Here is a 23,206-nt window from a genome sequence, read left to right as displayed (position 1 = left end):
AGTATTCATTTTAAATTTATTCTTCTTTCAGCTGTTCCCGTTAATGGTCAACGCAGCAGAACAGAGCCGCTACTTGATTTAACATAGATTTTTACACCAGATGCCCTTCCTGACACAGCCCTCCCCAATCTACCTGGGCTTGGGACTGGCACCAAGAACGCACTGGCTCGTACAATCCCAGTGGCTGGGCATTTTACCAAATCTGGATGTCTTTGAACTGTGGGGAAACCGGTGCACCCTGAGGAATCCCACACAGACACAGGGAGAACATGCAAACTCTACACAGAAAGGCCCCCGTCAGCTGTGAGGTTCGAACCCGGAACCTTCTTGCTGTGAGGTAACAGTGCTAACCACTGCACCACCATACCGTGCTTATTTTTAATTTGCTTATTCACTTGGCGCTTATTTTTCGTTTGCTTGATTTATTTGCTAACACATTTTACACTCATCAGGAGCTTCGCTTTTAGGGAAGTGCCTATAAACAATTGTGTGTTTCAATGTTTGGTGAAGAACCACATATGGGTGTGATGGTCAGGTGTCCACATTCTTTTGGCCATACAGTGTAATTATCTGTTTTATCTGTGAAATGAATGGAATAGATGCATAGAACATGCATAATGAGCAGTGTTAGTTTGCACAAGGCCGCTATCTACAGCACAGGATTATTAAGCACAGCATAGCGCTCACCATGACTGTGATGCCATCTTTCTCCAGTGGTGTCTTGTCATATGTTACTTCACACACTCGCACCACTGTAGTTGCACCGTACTTCTTCAGATCCTACAAAATTAAAACATGGTTACCTTGCACCAGCAGGACAAAACCAGGATAAAAACACAGATTAAAATCTATGCTAGCACAAGATTTGAGGTAATGGTATAACTTATTTTCTTATCATTTGCATTATAATTGAATCATTATTAGTTGTAGTATTATGATTTAAAAAAAAAAAAAAAACTCCCTGTGTAACCTCACTATGCACCAATAGTAAGACAATGCTTTCTAGAAAGGTCTTGATAGTAACAGGCTTTGAAGCGCATGGTGACAAAATAGTGATGCTTTTCCAGAGCAAGTCAGACAGGGATCATCTTATCTTGGTACTGTTATTGTGGTTCTAGTTGTGTGTGTGAGACAACATGCATCTTGTTCAGAAGTCTGTTTAATATTTAAAACTAAGTGATAGAGATTATATTAATCATATTGCCCATCATTATAAATTGTATCACAATACTCTTCTGTGAGATATTGTGGACATCTTTTTGTTTAAAAAAAAACTTTTAATAATAACAAACTGAATTCACTGGAAGCAGCAGATTTGATGTTTAGAATTTTTACAAATATTACTGTATTCTATTCTACTTATACTGTGCAACTGTATTTCTATTGTACTCTTGGGAAATTGCTCACAAACCTATATATGATATACAACATGAATTGTAGAAATGGCTTCAAGAATCATGATTTTTTTTTTTCATATCACCCAGCCCTACAGTATATTTAACCATCTCTCACCTCTATGAAGGAGCTCAGAGTGGCATTGGTTGGATTGTGTGTGATCAGAAAGCGCATGTTTTTGTAGCAGACTTCAACAGGGGCCGGTCTGTTCATCCTGGCCATGTCCAAGAGCCAGCCACAGTATGGGCTGAGCCAGCGTCCTGTAGGTAAAACACACACCCACTAGCAGCCCTACACTATCTGTCTGATTGACAGTGCTACTCTCACTCTTCTGTCACAGAGGAACACCTCAGAAGACTCCTGCTATCTATCAGTACGAATAAAAACAGTTGCCTGTTTCTCCGAAATGCTAGTAGGATCAGACATGGGCCAGAGCAGGGTGGAGCACTGTCCAATAGCCCTGAGCAACAACTCCCCTTAACCCATCTGGTGTTTGGTGAAATCAGGAGTCGATAGGGCCAGAGACAGCCAGGCAGTGAAGGCGCTTCTTTTCAGCAGGCAGGACAGGGTGGCGTCACCTGGGCTCAGGCGTAACGATGTTGGGCGTGGCAGTAGTCACCACTGCCCTGCAAGAACTCCATCAACATTCAATGGGATGAGAGAAAAGAGCTGCAGTAGAAAGAGAAAGAAAGAAAGAAAGAAAGAAAGAAAGAAAGAAAGAAAGAAAGAAAGAGCTCCTTGTCAGTGATGGATTTATACAATATTTAATTTTGTTCACGTGTGAACACACACACTTACTGCATACACACTGACCTCCCAAAAAAAAAAAAGAAGAAAAAAGCTTATCATAGTGTATAAAGAAAAAGAAGAAACCTTTGTCACATGCACACTTCAAGCACAGTGAAATTCATCCTTTGCATTTAACCCATCTGAAGCAGCGAACACACGCGTGCACACACCCGGAGCGGTGGGCCGCCACACTAGAGCACCCCATGTTAACCTAACTGCATGTCTTTGGACTGTGGGGGAAACCGGAGCACCCCAGAGGAAACCTACACACAGAAAGGCCCTCGCTGGCCACTGGGTTCGAACCTGGAACCTTCTTGCTGTGAGGCGACCATGCTAACCACTACACCACCGTACCGCCCAGGGCTCCAAGTTAGTGATATGGATTTATACAATATATAATTTTGTTCACAAGTGCACGCACACACATACACTTGTGCATATTTACTTCATACACACTGACCTCCCAAAAAAGGAAAAAAAGCTCATCATATAGTGCATAAAGAAAAAGAAAAACAGGGCTCCTTGTCAGTGATATGGATTTATACAATATATAATTTTGTTCAGGCGGCACGGTGGTGTAGTGGTTAGCGCTGTCGCCTCACAGTGAGGGTTTCCTCCGGGTGCTCCGTTTTCCCCCACAGTCCAAAGACATGCAGGTTAGGTTAACTGGTGACTCTAAATTGACCGTAGGCGTAGGTGTGAATGGTTGTCTATGTGTCAGCCCTGTGATGACCTGGCGACTTGTCCAGGGTGTACCCCGCCTTTCGCCCGTAGTCAGCTGGGATAGACTCCAGCTTGCCTGCGACCCTGTAGAACAGGATAAAGCAGCTACAGATAATGAGATGAGAATTTTGTTCACAAGTGTGTACACACACACACTTGTGCATATTTACTGCATACACACTGACCTCCCCCCCCCAAAAAAAGCTTATCATAGTGTATAAAGAAAAAGAAAGAGAGGGCTCCTTGTCAGTGATATGGATTTATACAATATAATTTTGTTCACAAGTGCGCGCGGCACACTTGTATGCAGTAAATCTGCACACCATGACCCCCCAAAGCTTATCATACTGTATAACAACATTTAGCTCAGCGACCACAACGAGAAGCCCTGCATTTGCATGATGTTTTAATGTTTTCTCCATTAACCATTTCACCAAGCCATGCTCAGAACACAGCAACACAAATCACCCAACTTTTCAAAGTCACTGTATTATTTTTTCCGACGCTAGAAATAGTGTCAACAGTTTACAGACAACTGTTTGGTGTGTTTTACGGTTAGCATGCACGGTCCTGTGTATGCGTTATACATGTCTGCATGTGTCTCAGACGGGTATGTGGTCGCAGCCCTGCTGTATGAAGTGTTGCACCCTGGTCCTGTAGAAACACAGCCGGTCAGATAGAAGGACGAATGTTTCGGAAACCCACCTTGTGAACAAAACGAGAATATTTATCATAAAGCAGCACTGAGATGCTGCTACTTGCTGTTGTACTCTGAACAAAATAAGACCTACAGCTAACAGGTTCTAGATGCTTCGAAGAGCAGAGGGAAATGTGGGAGAACCCGCTCACCTGGACTCGCGTCTCGGAACAGAAAACGGACAAAACGCTCCAAACGAGGACCGAGTCGAGCGGCGCCAACACACGGGTCTTTATAAGGAATTACCGCGTCAAAGGAAAGTAGTAAACCGAAATGTCACCGAGGAGAAAAAGCCAGCTCGTGTTTCCCTCAGCGACGCGCGCGCTCTTACCTTCCTGTCAGCTGCAGAGTGAACAAGCGCGCGCTTCTGCCCTGAACCGGTCCGAGCTGCCCGAGTGCTCGCGCATATGACAGTGACAGCACGCGCTGCTGATGTCACAACCAAATGCACTCTAATGCTCTTAGTCCAAGAGGCAGGTCCCCCCCCCCTCACCTCCTCCTCCTCTCACCTCCTCCTATGGCCATCGGTACAAGGTGTAAAGCACTAACAAAGTGACAGGTGTTAAATCACACCGATTTTATTTACAAGGCAAGGCAAGTTTATTTATATAGCGCATTTCATACACAGTGGCAGTTCAATGTGCTTTACAGAGGTAAAGGCAAAACAGTAAACAATAGAAAATAAAATTATATAAAATAAAGGGGGAAGAAGAGAGGAAAATAAAAATCCTTTAATGAAAATACTCCTAAAAACAGCATACACTACGGGCAAAAGGCGGGGTACACCCTGGACAAGTCGCCAGGTCATCACAGGGCTGACACATAGACAACCATTCACACTCACATTCACACCTACGGTCAATTTAGAGCCACCAGTTAACCTAACCGGGCGGCACGGTGGTGTAGTGGTTAGCGCTGTCGCCTCACAGCAAGAAGGTCCGGGTTCGAGCCCCGTGGCCGGCGAGGGCCTTCCTAATGCAGGTTAGGTTAACTGGTGACTCTAAATTGACCGTGAGTGTGAATGGTTGTCTGTGTGTCAGCCCTGTGATGACCTGGCGACTTGTCCAGGGTGTACCCCACCTTTCACCCGTAGTCAGCTGGGATAGGCTCCTGCTTGCCTGAGACCCTGTAGGACAGGATAAAGCAGCTAAAGATGATGAGATGAGAGTTAACCTAACCTGCATGTTTCTTTGGACTGTGGGGGAAACCGGAGCACCCGGAGGAAACCCACGGGGAGAACATGCAAACTCCACACAGAAAGGCCCTCGCCGGCCACGGGGCTCAAACCCAGGACCTTCTTGCTGTGAGGCGACAGCGCTAACCACTACACCACCGTACCGCCCCCATACACTATACTAGGAGGAAAAAAAACCTTAAATAAAAATATACATAAAATATAATGGTCAACAAAATCTATTTACAATATAATCTAAAAACATATAAAATATTTGCTTATGACGTAATGGCTGCAAGAGCAATGGATTTAAAATTATTTAAATTTACATCATTTATAGGTAAATTATTCCATGTAGGGCGGCACGGTGGTGTAGTGGTTAGCGCTGTCGCCTCACAGCAAGAAGGTCCTGGGTTCGAGCCCCGGGGCTGGCGAGGGCCTTTCTGTGTGGAGTTTGCATGTTCTCCCCGTGTCCGCGTGGGTTTCCTCCGGGTGCTCCGGTTTCCCCCACAGTCCAAAGACATGCAGGTTAGGTTAACTGGTGACTCTAAATTGACCGTAGGTGTGAATGTGAGTGTGAATGGTTGTCTGCTTCTATGTGTCAGCCCTGTGATAACCTGGCGACTTGTCCAGGGTGTACCCCGCCTTTCGCCTGTAGTCAGCTGGGATAGGCTCCAGCTTGCCTGCGACCCTGTAGAAGGATAAAGCGGCTAGAGATAATGAGATGAGATGAGATACACACTGATTTGATGAAAAGGACGAGTGTTTGGTAGTCTAGTAGCTCTTGTAATTTGACGCACTTCAGGAGGGAAACAAATGCCAACACGTCCATTTAAGATCTTGTAGAACATACTGGCTTGAAAGAAAAGTCTGCGATCTTCAAGAGAATCCCAACCAAGACACTCTATCATTGTAGTCACATAACTAAAACGAGAATAGTCATTGTAGACGAATCGTGCAGCGCGACGCTGGACCATTTCAATTTGGTTGATACTCTGCTTAGTATAGGGGTTCCACGCACTACAACCATATTCGAGCTTTGGACGCACCAACGAATGATAGGCTTGATATGACATATGAGATAATAATATGAGAAAAATAAAAAATAATATGAGAATTAAACAATAGTAGAAATAAAGCAATAAAATGAAGTAAAAGTTCAGTAAAAAACAGCAGAATAAAATGGAATAAAAGTTAAGTAATGTTTAAAACATGCAAATACAGTAAAAGTTAAGTAAAGTTTAAAACATGTAAAGATGATATTTATCAGTTAGCAGAAAGCATCTGAAAACAGCTTGGTCTTTAATCTAGATTTGAAGCTGCCAACAGCAGGAGCATTTTTGATGTCCTCTGGGAGTTGGTTCCATAGCTGTACTGCATAGTAGCTAAAAGCTGCTTCACCACACTTTGTTTTAACAACAGGTTTTACCAGTAAATTTTGCTGCTGCGATCTGGTAGATCTGATTGGGTTAGGCCGCTGCAGCATATCAGAGAGGTAATTGGGCCCTGTACCATTTAGAGATTTGTACACCAGCAGCATTAAAGTCAATTCTGTAGCTTACTGGAAGCCAGTGAAGGGACCTTAGAATTGGAGTAATGTGCTCTGTTCTTTTTGTTCGTGTGAGAACCCTAGCCGCTGCATTTTGAATCACCTGAAGTCGTTTGATGATCTTTTTACAGGCAAAGAGTATAATTTAATTCCGTTGACAAAACACGCACGGTCTCTCCCCCTCCCCTGTTTCTCACACACACACACACACACACACACACACACACACACACACACACACACACACACACACACACTATATCTGGGGATCTTAAACATTTTAGTCAGGGACCCCTTTAACTGTAAAACTGATTTTTTTTAACAAACAAACAAAATTGGCACATAATTTAGATGCTTTTTAATTTCAGAACTTTTCAGTCATAGAACTCATCCCCACCAGTGTAATAAAATTAGAAGAAGAAAAAAAATCACAGACACCACCCCCCGGCTATGTTTCACAGACCCCTGGGGAAACACTCTGTAAACATGGCTCTATATATTTAGAAATAAAAAGGAAGAAAGAGAGAGAGAGTCCTTTAAATATTAAGCATGAAGAATTTCAGACATGAAGACACTGGGCTTTTCCTGTAATGAATATAACAAGAACATCCATCCATCCATTATCTGTAGCTGCTTATCCTGTCCTACAGGGTTGCAGGCAAGCTGGAGCCTATCCCAGCTGACTATGGGTGAGAGGCGGGGTACACCCTGGACAAGTCTCCAGGTTATCGCAGGGCTGACACATAGACACAGACAACCATTCACACCTACGGTCAATTTAGAGCCACCAATTAGCCTAACCTGCATGCCTTTGGGGGAAACTGGAGCACACCCACGCAGACACAGGGAGAACATGCAAACTCCACACAGAAAGGCCCTCGTCGGCCGCTGGGCTCGAACTCAGGACCTTCTTGCTATGAGGCGACAGCGCTAACCACTACACCACCGTGCCACCCATAACAAGAATAACAAACCTTTATTTATCACACGTACACTCAAGCACAGACTTAGGCACAGTAAAATTCAGTCAGGTAAAATTCACAGTAAAAAAAAATGGTCAGGTGTCCATGTACTTTTGGCCACAGTTTCCCCCCCATTGAGCTTCACTGTTGTCCATCCACCCATTATCTGTAGCCGCTTATCCTGTCCTACAGGGTCGCAGGCAAGCTGGAGCCTATCCCAGTTGACTATGGGCAAGAGGCGGGGTACACCCGGGACAAGTCGCCAGGTTATTGCAGGGCTGACACAGAGACAAACAACCATTCACGCTCACATTCACACCTATGGTCAATTTAGAGTCACCAGTTAACCTAACCTAACCTGCATGCCTTTGGACTGTGGGGGAAACCGGAGCACCCGGAGGAAACCCACACAGACATGGGGAGAACATGCAAACTCCACAAAGAAAAGCCCTCGCCAGCCACTGGGCTCAAACCTAGGACCTTCTTGCAGTGAGGCAACAGCGCTAACCACTACACCACCATGCCACCCCTTCACTGTTTTCATTTCCCAAAAATATAAAGAAATATGTAATTTTAAGGCGGCACGGTGGTGTAAGGCGGCACGCTGTCGCCTCACAGCGAGAAAACTGTGGGTGGTAGAAATGGGCAACTGGACTTGCTTGAAAATTCTTGAAAATGTTTCACCTCTCATCCAAAAGGCTTCCTCAGTTCTGTCTGACTAATAGGGAGTATCAGATATTTATCTTCTCCTGGATCAGAATCAGAATTCTGATGACCAGCTCATCTAAGGTGTCATTGAGGCATCATGTTGGTGTGGGTCACTGGAGGCTGGGTGTGAACGGCGAGTCATTAGGGTGATCAAAGGATTGCCCGTTAGGGTGATCAATGGCAGTCTGACTCTCTCTGTCCTCCTGTGAGTCACCGAAAACAGCTGGGTCCTGGCGTACACCCAGCCGTCTGGGAAGAGTGTCCAAGACTGCCTTGTAGATGTTTGACAAATGATGTCTTAGACCCCCACCTCTGTTCAGTGATGGCCGTTCCAGGTTGACAAAAATGGCTTCTTTAACTCCTCGCTCATACCAACGATCCTCTCTGGCTAAAATGTGTACGTTACAATCCTGAAATGAGTGTCCTTTGTTGTTAAGATGAACGTAGACAGCCGAGTCCTGGCCTGAGAAGCTGGCTCTCCTGTGTTGGGCCAAGCGCCTGTATAGCAGTTGTTTCGTCTCCCCAATATACGAATCCGTGCAATCATCACTACACTGAATTGCATACACTACATTGTCCTGTTTGTGTCTGGGTATTCTGTCCTTAGGGTGGACCAGTTTCTGCTTCAGGGTGTTACTGGGTCTGAAATGTACCGGAATGTTGTGTTTGTAGAAGATCCTCCTGAGTTTCTCGGATAGACCAGAAATGTAGGGAATGACAATGTTCTTGCATTTGTTCCTGTTATCATCCTTGTCAGTTATGTTCCTTTTTATGCTCTTTAGGAAAGCCCAGTTGGGATAACCGCCATTCTGAAGTGCTTTCTTGATATGATTCTGCTCCTTCTCTTTTCCCTCTAATGTTGTAGGAATGTTCTGAGCCCTGTGTTGCAAGGTCCTAATGACCCCCAATTTATGTTCCAGTGGGTGGTGAGAGTCAAAAAGTAGGTACTGGTCTGTGTGTGGGGGTTTCCGGTAGACCTTGATACTAAGGCTTCTGTCTTGTCTAATGTGTACATCACAATCCAAGAAGGCTAGATTATTCCCACTGACATCCTCCCGAGTGAAATTGATGTTGCTATCCACTGCATTGATGTGTTTTGAGAAAGCTTCCACCTCATGGATTTTGATTTTAACCCAGGTATCATCCACGTATCTAAACCAATGGCTGGGAGCAACTCCTGCAAAAGTGGTCAAAGCTATATGTTCCACTTCCTCCATGTATAAATTGGCCACAATAGGGGACACTGGTGATCCCATGGCGCATCCATGCTTCTGTCTGTAGAAACTTTCATTAAACTGGAAATAAGTGGTAGTCAGGCAGAGGTCAAGCAGGGTGCAAATCTGATCCATGGTGAGTTTCGTTCTATCCAGTAAGGAGCTATCCTGAAGGAGTCGTTTTCTTACAGATCCAACTGCTTCTGTGGTGGGAATGCAGGTGAACAGAGAAGTGACATCGTAGGAAACCGTGGTTTCATCTGAATCTAGTTTGAGGTCTGCAAGTTTAGAAGCAAAATCTTGGGAATTTTTGACATGATATGGTGTATTCCCAACTAGAGGAGCCAAGATGGTGGCTAGGTGTTTAGCAATGTTATATGTGACCGAGTTTATACTGCTGATAATAGGTCTGAGAGGAGCTCCTTCTTTGTGAATCTTGGGGAGTCCGTATATGAGAGGCACGGCTTCCCCAGGGTACAATCTGTAGTAAAGAGATCGGTTGATGGCTTGTTCCTTTTCTAGTTGTTGCAAACAGCTAACAACTTTCCTTTTGTAACCACTTGTGGGGTCCCTCCTCAATGTTTCATAAGTGGTTGTATCACTGAGGAGACTGGTTATCCTGGAGTGGTAGTCCGCTGTGTTTAGCACCACTGTGCATCTCCCTTTGTCAGCAGGAAGGATGGTGATGTTCCGGTCTCTTTGAAGCACTGTAAGAGCCCTCCTTTCTTGGCTGGTGAGGTTGGAGGGGGGTGCTTTCGCACTGGATACAGCAGCTGATATCTTCAGTCTAAGTTGTTCTGACTCCGTGTTGGTCAGGTTGTTGTTCCTGATGGTTGTCTCTGTGGCTGTGATGAGTTCTACTACTGGTATCCGCTCAGGTGAAACTGCAAAGTTAAGACCCTTGGATAAGACATCTCTCTCTGGTTGGGTGAGTACCCTGTCGGATAAGTTCTTCACCCATTTCTCTTCTATGTCCGGTTGTGTAGCCTGGTCAGATTTCTTCCTCCAAGTCAGCCCTTCTGTCTTGCCAGAGGAGGTGGTTTTAGACACAGACCAGTACCTACTTTTCGACTCTCACCACCCACTGGAACATAAATTGGGGGTCATTAGGACCTTGCAACACAGGGCTCAGAACATTCCTACAACATTAGAGGGAAAAGAGAAGGAGCAGAATCATATCAAGAAAGCACTTCAGAATTGCGGTTATCCCAACTGGGCTTTCCTAAAGAGCATAAAAAGGAACATAACTGACAAGGATGATAACAGGAACAAACGCAAGAACATTGTCATTCCCTACATTTCTGGTCTATCCGAGAAACTCAGGAGGATCTTCTACAAGCACAACATTCCGGTACATTTCAGACCCAGTAACACCCTGAAGCAGAAACTGGTCCACCCTAAGGACAGAATACCTAGACACAAACAGGACAACGTAGCGTATGCAATTCAGTGCAGTGATGATTGCACGGATTCGTATATTGGGGAGACGAAACAACTGCTATACAGGCGCTTGGCCCAACACAGGAGAGCCAGCTCCTCAGGCCAGGACTCGGCTGTCTACATTCATCTTAACAACAAAGGACACTCATTTCAGGATTGTAACATACACATTTTAGCCAGAGAGGATCGTTGGTATGAGCGAGGAGTTAAAGAAGCTATTTTTGTCAACCTGGAATGGCCATCACTGAACAGAGGTGGGGGTCTAAGACATCATTTGTCAAACATCTACAAGGCGGTCTTGGACACTCTTCCCAGACGGCTGGGTGTACGCCAGGACCCAGCTGTTTTCGGTGACTCACAGGCAGACAGAGAGAGTCAGATTGCCATTGATCACCCTAACGGGCGATCCTTTGATCACCCTAATGACTCGCCGTTCACACCCAGCTTCCAGTGACCCACACCAACATGATGCCTCAATGAAACCTTAGATGAGCTGGTCATCAGAATTCTGATTCTGATTCTGATCCAGGAGAAGATAAATATCTGATACTCCCTATTAGTCAGACAGAACTGAGGAAGCCTTTTGGATGAGAGGTGAAACGTTTTCAAGAATTTTCAAGCAAGTCCAGTTGCCCATTTCTACCACCCACAGTTTACTATGACCTGGATGATTGAGAATCTTCACAGACATCTCACAGCAAGAAGGTCCTAGGTTTGAGCCCAGCAGCCAGCGAGGTCCTTTCTGTGTGGAGTTTGCATGCTCTCCCCTTGTCCGCGTGGGTTTCCTCCAGGTGCTCCGGTTTCCCCCACAGTCCAAAGACATGCAGGTTAGGCTAATTGGTGGCTCTAAATTGACCATAGGTGTGAATGTGAGTGTGAATGGTTGTTTGTCTCTGTGTCAGCCCTGCAATACCCTGGTGACTTGTCCAGGGTGTACCCCGCCTCTTGCCCATAGTCAGCTGGGATAGGCTCCAGCTTGCCTGCGACCCTGTAGAACAGGATAAGCAGTTACAGACAATGGATGGATGGATGTAATTTTAAACAACATTATTCCTTGATCAGGTTAAAGCAGTTACCATGGTGACCCCTGTGTCACAGAGCAATGCACAAGCACTGCACCTTGTCCGGTAAGAAGACAAAGAAGAAGAAGACTTTATTTGTCACACGTATACTCAAGCACAGACTTAAGCGCACAGTAAAATTCCTCCTCTGCATTTAACCCATCTGAAGCAGTGAACACACACAAGTGAGCACTGAGCACACACACATACCCAGAGCAGTGGGCAGCTATGCTACAGCACCCAGGGAGCAGTTGGGGGTCAGGTGCCCTTGCTCAAAGGCACTTCAGCCCAACCTTCAGGCCATGGCTGGCCCATGTTAACCTAACCGCATGTCTTTGGACTGTGGGGAAAACCCAAGCACCCAGAGGAAACCCACGCAGACACAGTGAGAACATGCAAAGGACCCCATCAACCACTGGGCTCGAACCCAGAACCTTCTTGCTGTGAGGTGACAGTGCCAACCACTACACCACCGTATTAACTTGCATGAAAAAAAGAGTTGTCCTCAAGGCCTTGGAAAATTTTGATCATAAAGGTATATTGATGGACAGCACAGTGGTGCAGTGGATAGCACTGTTGCCTCACAGCAAGCAGGTTCTGGGTTTGAACCTGGCAGTGTGTATGGACTTTGCATGTTCTCCCCATGCCTGCATGGGTTTCTTCAGGATGCTCCAGTTTTTTCCCACAGTCCAAAGACATGCCAATTACAACCCTGATTCCAAAAAAGTTGAGACAAAGTACAAATTATAAATAAAAACGGAATGCAATAATTTACAAATCTCAAAAACTGATATTGTATTCACAATAGAACATAGACAACATATCAGATGTCGAAAGTGAGACATTTTGAAATTTCATGCCAAATATTGGCTCGTTTGAAATTTCATGACAGCAACACATCTCAAAAAAGTTGGGACAGGGGCAATAAGAGGCTGGAAAAGTTAAAGGTACAAAAAAGGAACAGCTGGAGGACCAAACTGCAACTCATTAGGTCAACTGGCAATAGGTCATTAACATGACTGGGTATAAAAAGAGCATCTTGGAGTGGCAGCGGCTCTCAGAAGTAAAGATGGGAAAAGGATCACCAATCCCCCTAATTCTGCGCCGACAAATAGTGGAGCAATATCAGAAAGGAGTTCGACAGTGTAAAATTGCAAAGAGTTTGAACATATCATCTACAGTGCATAATATCATCAAAAGATTCAGAGAATCTGGAAGAATCTCTGTGCGTAAGGGTCAAGGCCGGAAAACCATACTGGGTGCCCGTGATCTTTGGGCCCTTAGACGGCACTGCATCACATACAGGCATGCTTCTGTATTGGAAATCACAAAATGGGCTCAGGAATATTTCCAGAGAACATTATCTGTGAACACAATTCACCGTGCCATCCGCCGTTGCCAGCTAAAACTCTATAGTTCAAAGAAGAAGCCGTATCTAAACATGATCCAGAAGCGCAGACGTCTTCTCTGGGCCAAGGCTCATTTAAAATGGACTGTGGCAAAGTGGAAAACTGTTCTGTGGTCAGACGAATCAAAATTTGAAGTTCTTTATGGAAATCAGGGACGCCGTGTCATTCGGACTAAAGAGGAGAAGGACGACCCAAGTTGTTATCAGCGCTCAGTTCAGAAGCCTGCATCTCTGATGGTATGGGGTTACATTAGTGCGTGTGGCATGGGCAGCTTACACATCTGGAAAGACACCATCAATGCTGAAAAGTACTATATCCAGGTTCTAGATCAACATATGCTCCCATCCAGACGACGTCTCTTTCAGGGAAGACCTTGCATTTTCCAACGTGACAATGCCAAACCATATACTGCATCAATTACAGCATCATGGCTGCGTAGAAGAAGGGTCCGGATACTGAACTGGTCAGCCTGCAGTCCAGATCTTTCACCCGTAGAAAATATTTGGCGCATCATAAAATGGAAGATACGACAAAAAAGACCTAAGACAGTTGAGCAACTAGAATCCTACATTAGACAAGAACGGGTTAACATTCCTATCCCTAAAGTTGAGCAACTTGTCTCCTCAGTCCCCAGACATTTACAGACTGTTGTAAAGAGAAAAGGGGATGTCTCACAGTGGTAAACATGGCCTTGTCCCAACTTTTTTGAGATGTATTGTTGTCATGAAATTTAAAATCACCTAATTTTTCTCTTTAAATGATACATTTTCTCAGTTTAAACATTTGATATGTCATCTATGTTCTATTCTGAATAAAATATGGAATTTTGAAACTTCCACATCATTGCATTCCGTTTTTATTTACAATTTGTACTTTGTCCCAATTTTTTGGAATCGGGGTTGTAGGTCAACTGGTTCCTCTAAATTTCTCGTAGGTGTGAATGCGAGTGAATGGTGGTCTGTCTCTCTCTCTCTCTCTCTCTCTGTTAGCCCTGTGGTAGATTGGAGACCTGTCTATCATACCTGTATCCCAGGAATGTCAGCTCAGATTGGGTCCAGCTTACCTACAACCCTCAGTAGGATAAGCAGTATCGACAATGGATGGATAGATGTTTATTATGCTTACTATGCGCAGGGTAGTGTTATTTATTATCTTATGTTATTTGTCCCATTTTGTTTTAGTAAATGTTCTTGGACTTGTCTGTGTTAAGTTTTGTGTTTTGTGTTATATTTTAACACGGCGGCACGGTGGTGTGGTGGTTAGTGCTGTCGCCTCACAGCAAGAAGGTCTGGATTCGAGCCCTGTGGCCGGCGAGGACCTTTCTGTGCGGAGTTTGCATGTTCTCCCCGTGTCCACATGGGTTTCCTCCGGGTGCTCCGATTTCCCCCACAGTCCAAAGACATACAGGTTAGGTTAACTGGTGACTCTAAATTGACCGTAGGTGTGAATGTGAGTGTGAATGGTTGTCTCTGTGTCAGCCCTGTGATGACCTGGCGACTTGTCCAGGGTGTACCCCGCCTTTCGCCCGTAGTCAGCTGGGATAGGCTCCAGCTTGCCTGCGACCTTGTGGAACAGGATAAAGCAGCTAGAAATAATGAGATGAGATGAGATGTTTAAGGACCAAGTTGGAAATAAGTGTTTTTCACTTTAACATGTTATCTTTTGGATTTTGATTGTCTGTCAATTCAAAATAAAATCAATCAATCAATCAATCAATCAATCAATCAATCAATCAATCAATCAATCTACTACAGTTTCTAATAAAGGACAGCAATCCGTTAAATGTAACATAGTACCAAGTGACATTTTCCTTCATTCAATAGCAACACTTCCACCGAAAGCAAAACAAACTTTTGCAACCCTAATGCTTGTCCTGATTCCAACTGTTCTGAGTTTCACATGGATGTTGGACGTGGGACAATTTGCTAGCAAACAGAGTTACTGGATGATTCTTTGTGACAGTGCTGTCACCTGCCTTTCCTCAGTTTTGCACTTATTTCATGCTCTACCAATTTCTTGATCACAAGCTGGAGTTCCCAAAAGGAAAAAGCAGTTGGTACAGAGGACACACCTGTGAATCATGAAAACTTCTTTGTACATCATTTCACATTGTTAAACTGATCCTGCTGCTAAACTCCCCTTGCTGTAAACAAGTTTATACACAAGGTTACCTGCAATGCATTTCCCAGAATCCATGGATGGGGTTCAGTCAACAAATTTAAGTGGAAGCTTGCATGCCAGTGGCATCATGAAAGGCAAGGTGGTTCACAAAAGTGATCAAAGAGAGAGCAACAAAAATTTTTGTAGCACATTCAAAGCTAGAATTTTAAACATATAATGGAGAGAAATTTAGTGATCATTTAGGCACAAGTGATTATTTTATGGTTTCGGAGCAACCATCTGCCTCAGAAAAGGAACTAAACATTTTACATGTGTGATACAACTCTGAATGATATGCACACATACATGACATTTCTTACATTTATATGATTGGTCGTTACTATTACCTAGAGATGTACAAGTAAGGAAGAATATAATCCAAGCACACTTATGCACCTGGAATATATACAACAATAAATACAACAGGAATATAGCTTACATTTTAAAAGAAGATAACACTTAAAGGCAAACATACTCTGCATAGGTAACCAAACACTATAAAAACAAACCTATAGAAGCTATGTGAGGCATGACATGAAGAGGCTTTCAGAGTTAAGTGGGACAGGAGCACAGTGAAGGTCTTAATCAGGAACATAAGGCAGATAAGAAGCTCAATAAGCTTCTAGAGCCAGACCAAACCATGTACACTTGATGAGACATACTTAGGGAAAAAAAATGTAACATGATCCGAAGACTTCTAAAAAATACACTGCAAAAAACTGAAAACTGAATTTGAGGAGAAAATTACTAAATACCAGTGAAATTATCTTGCTGCATGGAGAGATAATTTTACTTGACAAGACATCTTGGAATAAGTTGGTTACAATTTAGAACTAGTTTTAATAATCTCAGAGTTGGTGTCTTGTATTCTTCTACACTGCAAAAATGATATCTTAACAAATTAGAATATCTTGAATATAGTTGAAACGATCTCATCTCATCTCATTATCTCTAGCCGCTGTATCCTGTTCTACAGGGTCGCAGGCAAGCTGGAGCCTATCCCAGCTGACTATGGGCGAAAGGCAGGGTACACCCTGGACAAGTCGCCAGGTCATCACAGGGCGTTGAAACGATCTAGCATTTCCTATTAGAAGAATACAAAACACTAACTCTGAGATTATTAAAACTAGATGGAAACCAACTTATTCCAAGATGTCTTGTCAAGTAAAATGATCTGTCCATGCAGCGAGATAATTTCACTAGTATTAAGGAATTTTCTCCTCAAATTCAGTTTTCAGGGTTTTTTTGCAGTGTATAGGTTGTTTCAACAGCCATTCAAATATAGACTTAATGCTCAGGTCACTGGGGGACAGTTATTGAGAATAGACGGTTCACAGAAGCAACACCTATAAACAAGCACTTATTCAGCATGAGAAGAGTTTCCTCTCTTCACAACTTGGATCACAGGGCATCTATTCAAGTGTTCACACATGCCCTTTTAATATCATGGCCATCAGATGCCATCAAATCACACTTAATAAATAGCACCTTATTAAAATGCATGCCAACTCTTCCAAAAATACCATAACCACAAACTTCATCCCACATAGCAACAGAATACACAGCTTCCAATAGTGTACACTGGAAGAATAAGAACACTAAGAACTACTTGAAGTCACTCAAAGAACGAGAGCGAGCTGTTCGACTGTTAAACAGGACTGCAGGTGTGAACCTGTGTTTGACAGGATGAGAGTTGAGTCCGGGGTTTGCATTGTTCCTTCACGTTTCTCCAGGCCACTCGATTGTGGTGCTGTTCCACAGGCCACCACGGCTTTCATGGCCACCTGTGTTCTAAATTTAACCCCACCAGCTGCCACCTAATAAATTTAGCCAGGGTTGAAATGAAGAAAGCCTCTACGTTTTAGATAACCCAGGGACATGGGGACGACTTGTTTTGATATAGGAGTAGCCTTTAAGATGCAGAAGTTGCCCTGGATAACTGCCATTTTCATGACAGGATTAAATAATTGCCTGTGCAAAAATGTAGATGTAGTCTATGTCAGTGTAACTCAGTACGGTTTGGCATTTGAAAATGGATTCCTGCAAAGTTCCCATAGAGAGTCCTTCCCCGAAAAGTACGTCCTCGGTTTTGAAAGGCCACTCTATGCTTGGATGCATTTCAAATCACTTGTAAATGTGAAAATTTAAATATAATCGTTTTTACCATGTCTAAAAAGATATCTTTATATACAGTACTGTGCAAAAGTCTTAGGCACACTATTTTTTTCATACAAACTTTATTATAGATTTCTATTTTATGACTCCTACATTACTGAGTCAGTACAAAAACATTTTAGAGTCCAAACGTTCATTTTCCAGCACAAAATTAAACATTACAGAAAAAAATGTTTGTAACTAAGCAGCATATTACATAAGAGACCACTTTTTAGATTAAAAAAGAAAACATAATGAGGGCTGCTGGGTTTTGGTGCAAAATGAAGAAGCGAGTGTGACAGTCAAAGTGTCCAGAAGAACTGTGGCTGGTTCTGTAAGATGCTCAGTAAAACCTACAGCTCATTTCCTTATAAAACTGCACTCACTGTACCTGAGACTACTATTTTTTTTTTTAAGCAAAGGGTCGTCTCACACCAAATATTGACTTTGTTTAATTTATTATGGCTTACTGCTGTTTATAGTATTTTTAAATGTTGAAACATTTCATTTCATTATTTTTTAAGCCATTTTTGTTCTACAGCATTTCTTTATATATGTACCTAAGAGTTTTGCACAGTACGGAAAAATGTGATCCATTTCTTCATTACACCACATATTAAAAGTAAACTATCTCAGTCACAGGAACAGTGTTGGAGGTGGTGTGGAAACTTGGATGCCAATCACTCCCATATTTTCTGGTCATGCCCAAAAATCCAAATATTTTGGGGAAATATATGTCTTACTTGAAGAATGATCTTGGGATATTAAATTCCTAATAATATTAAGGTCTTGTACTTTTGTGTTTTAAAAGATGATGTGATTAAAAAAAAAGGATTGGTATCTATGTAAAATACTGCTAACGGCCTGTAAAAAACAATTACAAAGAATGGGTATAAAGCTGAGTCCCCAAGCCCCAATCAGTGGATGGACAGAGTTAAAGAAATCTATGCAATGGAGGAGATAACATTTCGCCTGAGGTCCAGAGGAGCAATCTTTCCCAGAAAATGGGAGAAATGGACTGCCTATATCAAAGGGGTAGAGGACGCTACCTGAAAATGGGATACAATGGACAATCAAGGACACTGGTCATGATATATCACAACAATACAAACAAACTGAGGTGCCCCCACATTGTTTCTCTTTGTCAGTCTGTTATTGTTCACTTGTTCCATATTATGCTGAAAATACTAAATTTAAAAAGTTATTTAAAAATGCATATTGCACAAGCACATGGTGTCATAAAATAAGAATTCCAGAGCACCAGCAGTGAGATCATGAAGATACCAAATCTCTCAACATCTCACTGGAAATCGGAAATTGTTGGATTTGGGTAGGCCTACATGCAAAAGTTATGTACACAGAAAGTCAGATCACATTTATTCATCAAGCCCAAAATCAATTCTTAAATGGACTTTACATTTCTTAAAGCCCCTTTTTCACTGGCAAGTGTTTTGTCGAGACCCATACAACCTGAGAGACAAAACATTGAACTCTCATGAGTCCTGGTTTTCAGTGACATGACTAACATTTAAAACACACACACACACACACACACACACACACACACACACACACACACACACACACACACACACACACAGTTTAAAGCTCAACACTGACAGGTAACTTGGGGTTGATTTAGTGAAATTTAAATGAGTTTTGCCACCAACACCAAAGCTGGTGCTGAATGATTTCCCAGTGCTTCTCTGTAGAGTGTTGGCAAGTAGAATGTAAAATGCCAAGAGACTAACTGAATTGTTTTTTGTGACAAAAACATTAATTGCCTTTCCAGCTGCTTGCTTGCACCCAAGTAGCTGAAAGAGATGGTAACTACCCAGTAGCTTTATCTTTTTTCCTTTTAATCTGCTGTACCTGATGGAGCACAGAAAATGGAAGTATGACAAATGTAATCCCTGTGAAAACAGTGAGGGGATCCTGTCAGTCCTGCTACAGTATGACACAGCTAAATGCCAATCAACATGTTCAGTACATTATAAAACATGACTGTCTTTTTGAGAAGCATACCATTAAAGGCACAACTGAGCCATGCTTTTTCTTCCATTTCCATTTGAGAGTACGCTGTGTGCATTTTGGCTGCCGCTTCTCACCAGAGCTTTTTATTTTTCTTATTTTTTCCCTTTTGTTTTTCTTTCTGTGCTTGTATAGTTTGATGTTTGTTCTTTGTTTGAATGTTTTGTCTGCCGGTTGTGGTGTAGCTCCGGACCCAGTTTTGGGCATTGGTTTCCTTCAGGCCTTGGTCTGCCATGGGTGATGCCTGTGCTCCTTGCTATGGACTGCAGTGAGCTCGTTGCTCTTTTAACATCAGGGTTGTCCAGTGCTCTGTGCGGCAATGCTTTTGGGCTGAACGATGTTGCCCGGTGGCGTCGTGGTGGCTGTGCAGGTGGTTTGGGACATACCAGCGCTCTGTGTGGCAGTGCTTCTGTGCCCGCTTTGTGGAGCCAAGGCACAATGTTCTGAGCGATGCTGCCCGGAGGTGTCGTGGCGACTGCACAGGCAGTGTGGGACTTACCGTATCTTCGTCCACCTTTTGGTGGGACTGTGGGTAGCTACGCCATTGTAATTACATACTGACCCTCTTTTGATGGACTTTTTTTTTGTAATTGTAAAGTGACCTTGGTTGTGAGAAAGGCGCTATCTAAGTTAAACTTATTATTATCCATCCATCCACCCATCCATCATCTGTAACTGCTTATCCTGTTCTACAGGGTTGCAGGCAAGCTGGAGTCTATCCCAGCTGACTATGGGCGAGAGGCAGGGTACACCCTGGACAAGTCGCCAGGTTATTGCAGAGCTGACACAGAGACAAACAACCATTCACACTCACATTCACACCTCATCTCATCTCATTCATCTCATTATCTCTAGCCGCTTTATCCTGTTCTACAGGGTCACAGGCAAGCTGGAGCCTATCCCAGCTGACTACGGGCGAAAGGCAAGGTACACCCTGGACAAGTCGCCAGGTCATCACAGGGCTGACACATAGACACAGACAACCATTCACACTCACATTCACACCTACAGTCAATTTAAAAAAAGAAAAAAAGCACAACTTTTATTCATCACACACTTGTGAAATTTCCTCTCTGCATTTAACCCATCTGAAGCAGTGAACACACACATACCCAGAGCAGTGGTCAGCCATGGTAACAGTGCCCAGGGAGCAGTTGGAAGTTAGGTGCCTCGCTCAAGGGCACCTCAGCCCAAGGCCATCCCATATTACCTAACCGCATGTCTTTGGGGGAAACCAGAGCACCCGGAGAAAACCCATGCAGACACAGGGAGAACATGCACACTTCACAAAGAAAGGCCCTCGCCAGCCGCTGGGTTTGAACCCAGAACCTTCTTGCTGTGAAGCGACCGTGCTAACCACTACACCACCGTACCGCCCCATTTAGAGCCACCAATTAGCCTAACCTGCATGTCTTTGGACTCTAGGGGAAACCGGAGCACCCAGAGGAAACCCACACAGACATGGGGAGAACATGAAAACTCCACACAGAAAGGCCCTCATCGGCTACTGGGCTCGAACCCAGGACCTTCTTGCTGTGAGGCGACAGTACTAACCACTACACCACCGTGCCACCCTACTTATTATTATTATTATTATTATTATTATTATTAATCAAAAAGTTTAACCATCTCTCATATAATGGCTATCAGTTGACATAAAGCCCTGCTGAACTGATGAGTAGTCTGAGAGTACAGGTGATCAATATAAAAACTACTGTGTAAGAATTAATTATAAACATATTTTAGAGTTAAGTTACTGTTCAGGTTTGTGTTCACATGCAAAATTTGTGTAGCAGCCTGGGGAAAACCTGTCAGGTATTGCGATGTCTGAATTCTGCACTGCAAAAAATGATATCTTAGCAAGTGAAAATATCTTGAAAATAGTTGAAAAAAATTCGCATTTCCTATTAGAAGAATACAAGACACCAATTCTGAGATTACTAAAACTAGTTCTAGGTTGCAACCAACTTATTCTAAGATGTCTTATCAAGTAAAAAAAATCTGTCCATGCAGTTAAAATAATTTCACTAGTATTAAGTAATTTTCTCCTCAAATTCAGTTTTCAGTTTTTTTGCAGTGTGGCAAATAGCCAAAAAAAGACAAAAGATTTGGTTTTGGCTAAAGTATAATCTCTGTAATTAATGCTGAATTCGACTATGGGTTGTAATTTGAAAGTGCCAACCTCCAACTAGGAGAAAACAGCTTTTTATCTTGGAATTCCTACTCGGGAATTCAGCATGGTCTCAGCAAATGACATCAAATCAGAATGACCGCTCACAGCATGAACAATAAACAAAGAAGCATTTCTTACCTTTAAAGGAGTTTTGATGTACATACAAGTATTTGATTCAACATAGAGACACATTTGCTTGTTAAATCTAAAACATGGACTAAACAATTAACCGTAACACACTCGGAGGAAAGTGCTACGCGCCCACTTGAAAGTATGACCCATGAATGGCTGGTGTTGGTGTAATTGACAGGACAGAGAGTATGCCACCCAGCCCCAAGAGCACAGGCCAATTTTACTCTCTTGAGCTCCCGGCCATGGATGAACATGGCATAATCGGGATTTAAACTGACGATCTCTGGATGATAGGGCAAACGATTGGCATTTTTCTGTTGCGCCACTCAGCAAAATGGGCCAACAGAAATAGGGAAGCCAGAAGGTTAGAGACGAAGCCTTGGGCCCAAAGGGTCGCTGGTTCAATTCCCAGGACCAGCAGGAAAATGTGAGGGGAGTCGAGTGAATGAACAACACTTTCCCCTCCCTCTGTATCATAGCTGAAGTGTCCTTGAGCAAGGCATCTAACCCCCAACTGCTCCCTGGGCACTGTAGTGTAGCTGCCCACTGCTCTGGGTATGTGTGCGGGCATGCATGTGTTCATTGCTTCAGATAGGTTAAATGCAGAGGAGGACTTTCACTGTGCTTGTGTACATGTGACAAATAAAGGCTTCTTTTTCAGAATTCCAGCAGCTTTAATTTTACAACACTTTGGATTGTAATAATTCGCATGAATACATTCCAAGTGCCCTAAGTGGCCCAAAGACTTAAAGGGGAACTGAAGTCATTTTTAAACTTGCTTTATTTCTTAATTAACGTGTTATCCAATTATGTTTTTGGTTTTAGTAACCTTATATCATGACTTGTATTGGCAACTAATTGCACTTAAATATTATACTTGTCGGCCTATTCGGTTTTTAGCCATGTTGAATTTAGTTTGTTTGGTCCATGGCAGGCATCACTTATCCACACGATCTTCACGAGACTTGTGCAACACTTTGAAACGTGAAGTGTCAGCCAGGTGTCAGTGCCGCCATTTTGAAAACTGTTTTCCAAATGAAATATTGCACAAAAACGAGTTTAAATGACGATTACTGCCTACTTTTTTCAAGCTTTCCTGATTGCTATCAAAACAAACAAAACTTCCGGCTTGATTACATCAGCTTTTGAAAGAGGGCGCGCGCGTCTTTTGACAACGTTGGCAAATGTTGGTAACTTTGATTTCTGCTGTATGTTTTACTTCCATCCTACAATGTCTCGCACAGGTCTCAACGAATCTCGTTTACGGCCATTGCTTTGACATATGGACTGATATATTACATAGCATATTTCAAACACTCCTAACTTGCTATAGCAGTGACAAAATAGCTATCAAAAATAAATGCATTCCTATATTTAATAAAATGAGATAAATAGAATTTTGATAATAAAAAAAATTGCCTTCAGTTCTCCTTAG

General features: G+C 43.1%; 1 protein-coding gene across 5 annotated transcripts in view; it reads right to left on the bottom strand.

The window, feature by feature from the left end:
• ptp4a3b (protein tyrosine phosphatase 4A3b) overlaps positions 1-23,206 on the bottom strand; it is a 54,087-nt gene that overhangs the window by 24,157 nt on the left and 6,724 nt on the right. The window contains exons 1-4 of one of the 5 annotated variants that reach the window (XM_060921889.1): positions 3,757-4,033; positions 3,495-3,612; positions 1,513-2,064; positions 688-780 (exon numbers count right to left, since the gene is read on the bottom strand). In XM_060921889.1, the coding sequence (XP_060777872.1) occupies positions 688-780; positions 1,513-1,617 (198 nt within the window). In that variant the 5' untranslated portion in view covers positions 1,618-2,064; positions 3,495-3,612; positions 3,757-4,033. The other 4 variants (XM_060921890.1, XM_060921887.1, XM_060921886.1 and 1 more) reach the window with 4 other exon arrangements.

This window comes from Neoarius graeffei, chromosome 5 (genome assembly GCF_027579695.1).
Source record: "Neoarius graeffei isolate fNeoGra1 chromosome 5, fNeoGra1.pri, whole genome shotgun sequence".
Taxonomy (NCBI): Eukaryota; Metazoa; Chordata; class Actinopteri; order Siluriformes; family Ariidae; genus Neoarius; species Neoarius graeffei.
The sequence above is the reverse complement of the archived record's forward strand: the minus strand, read 5'-3'. Positions and strand labels throughout refer to the sequence as shown.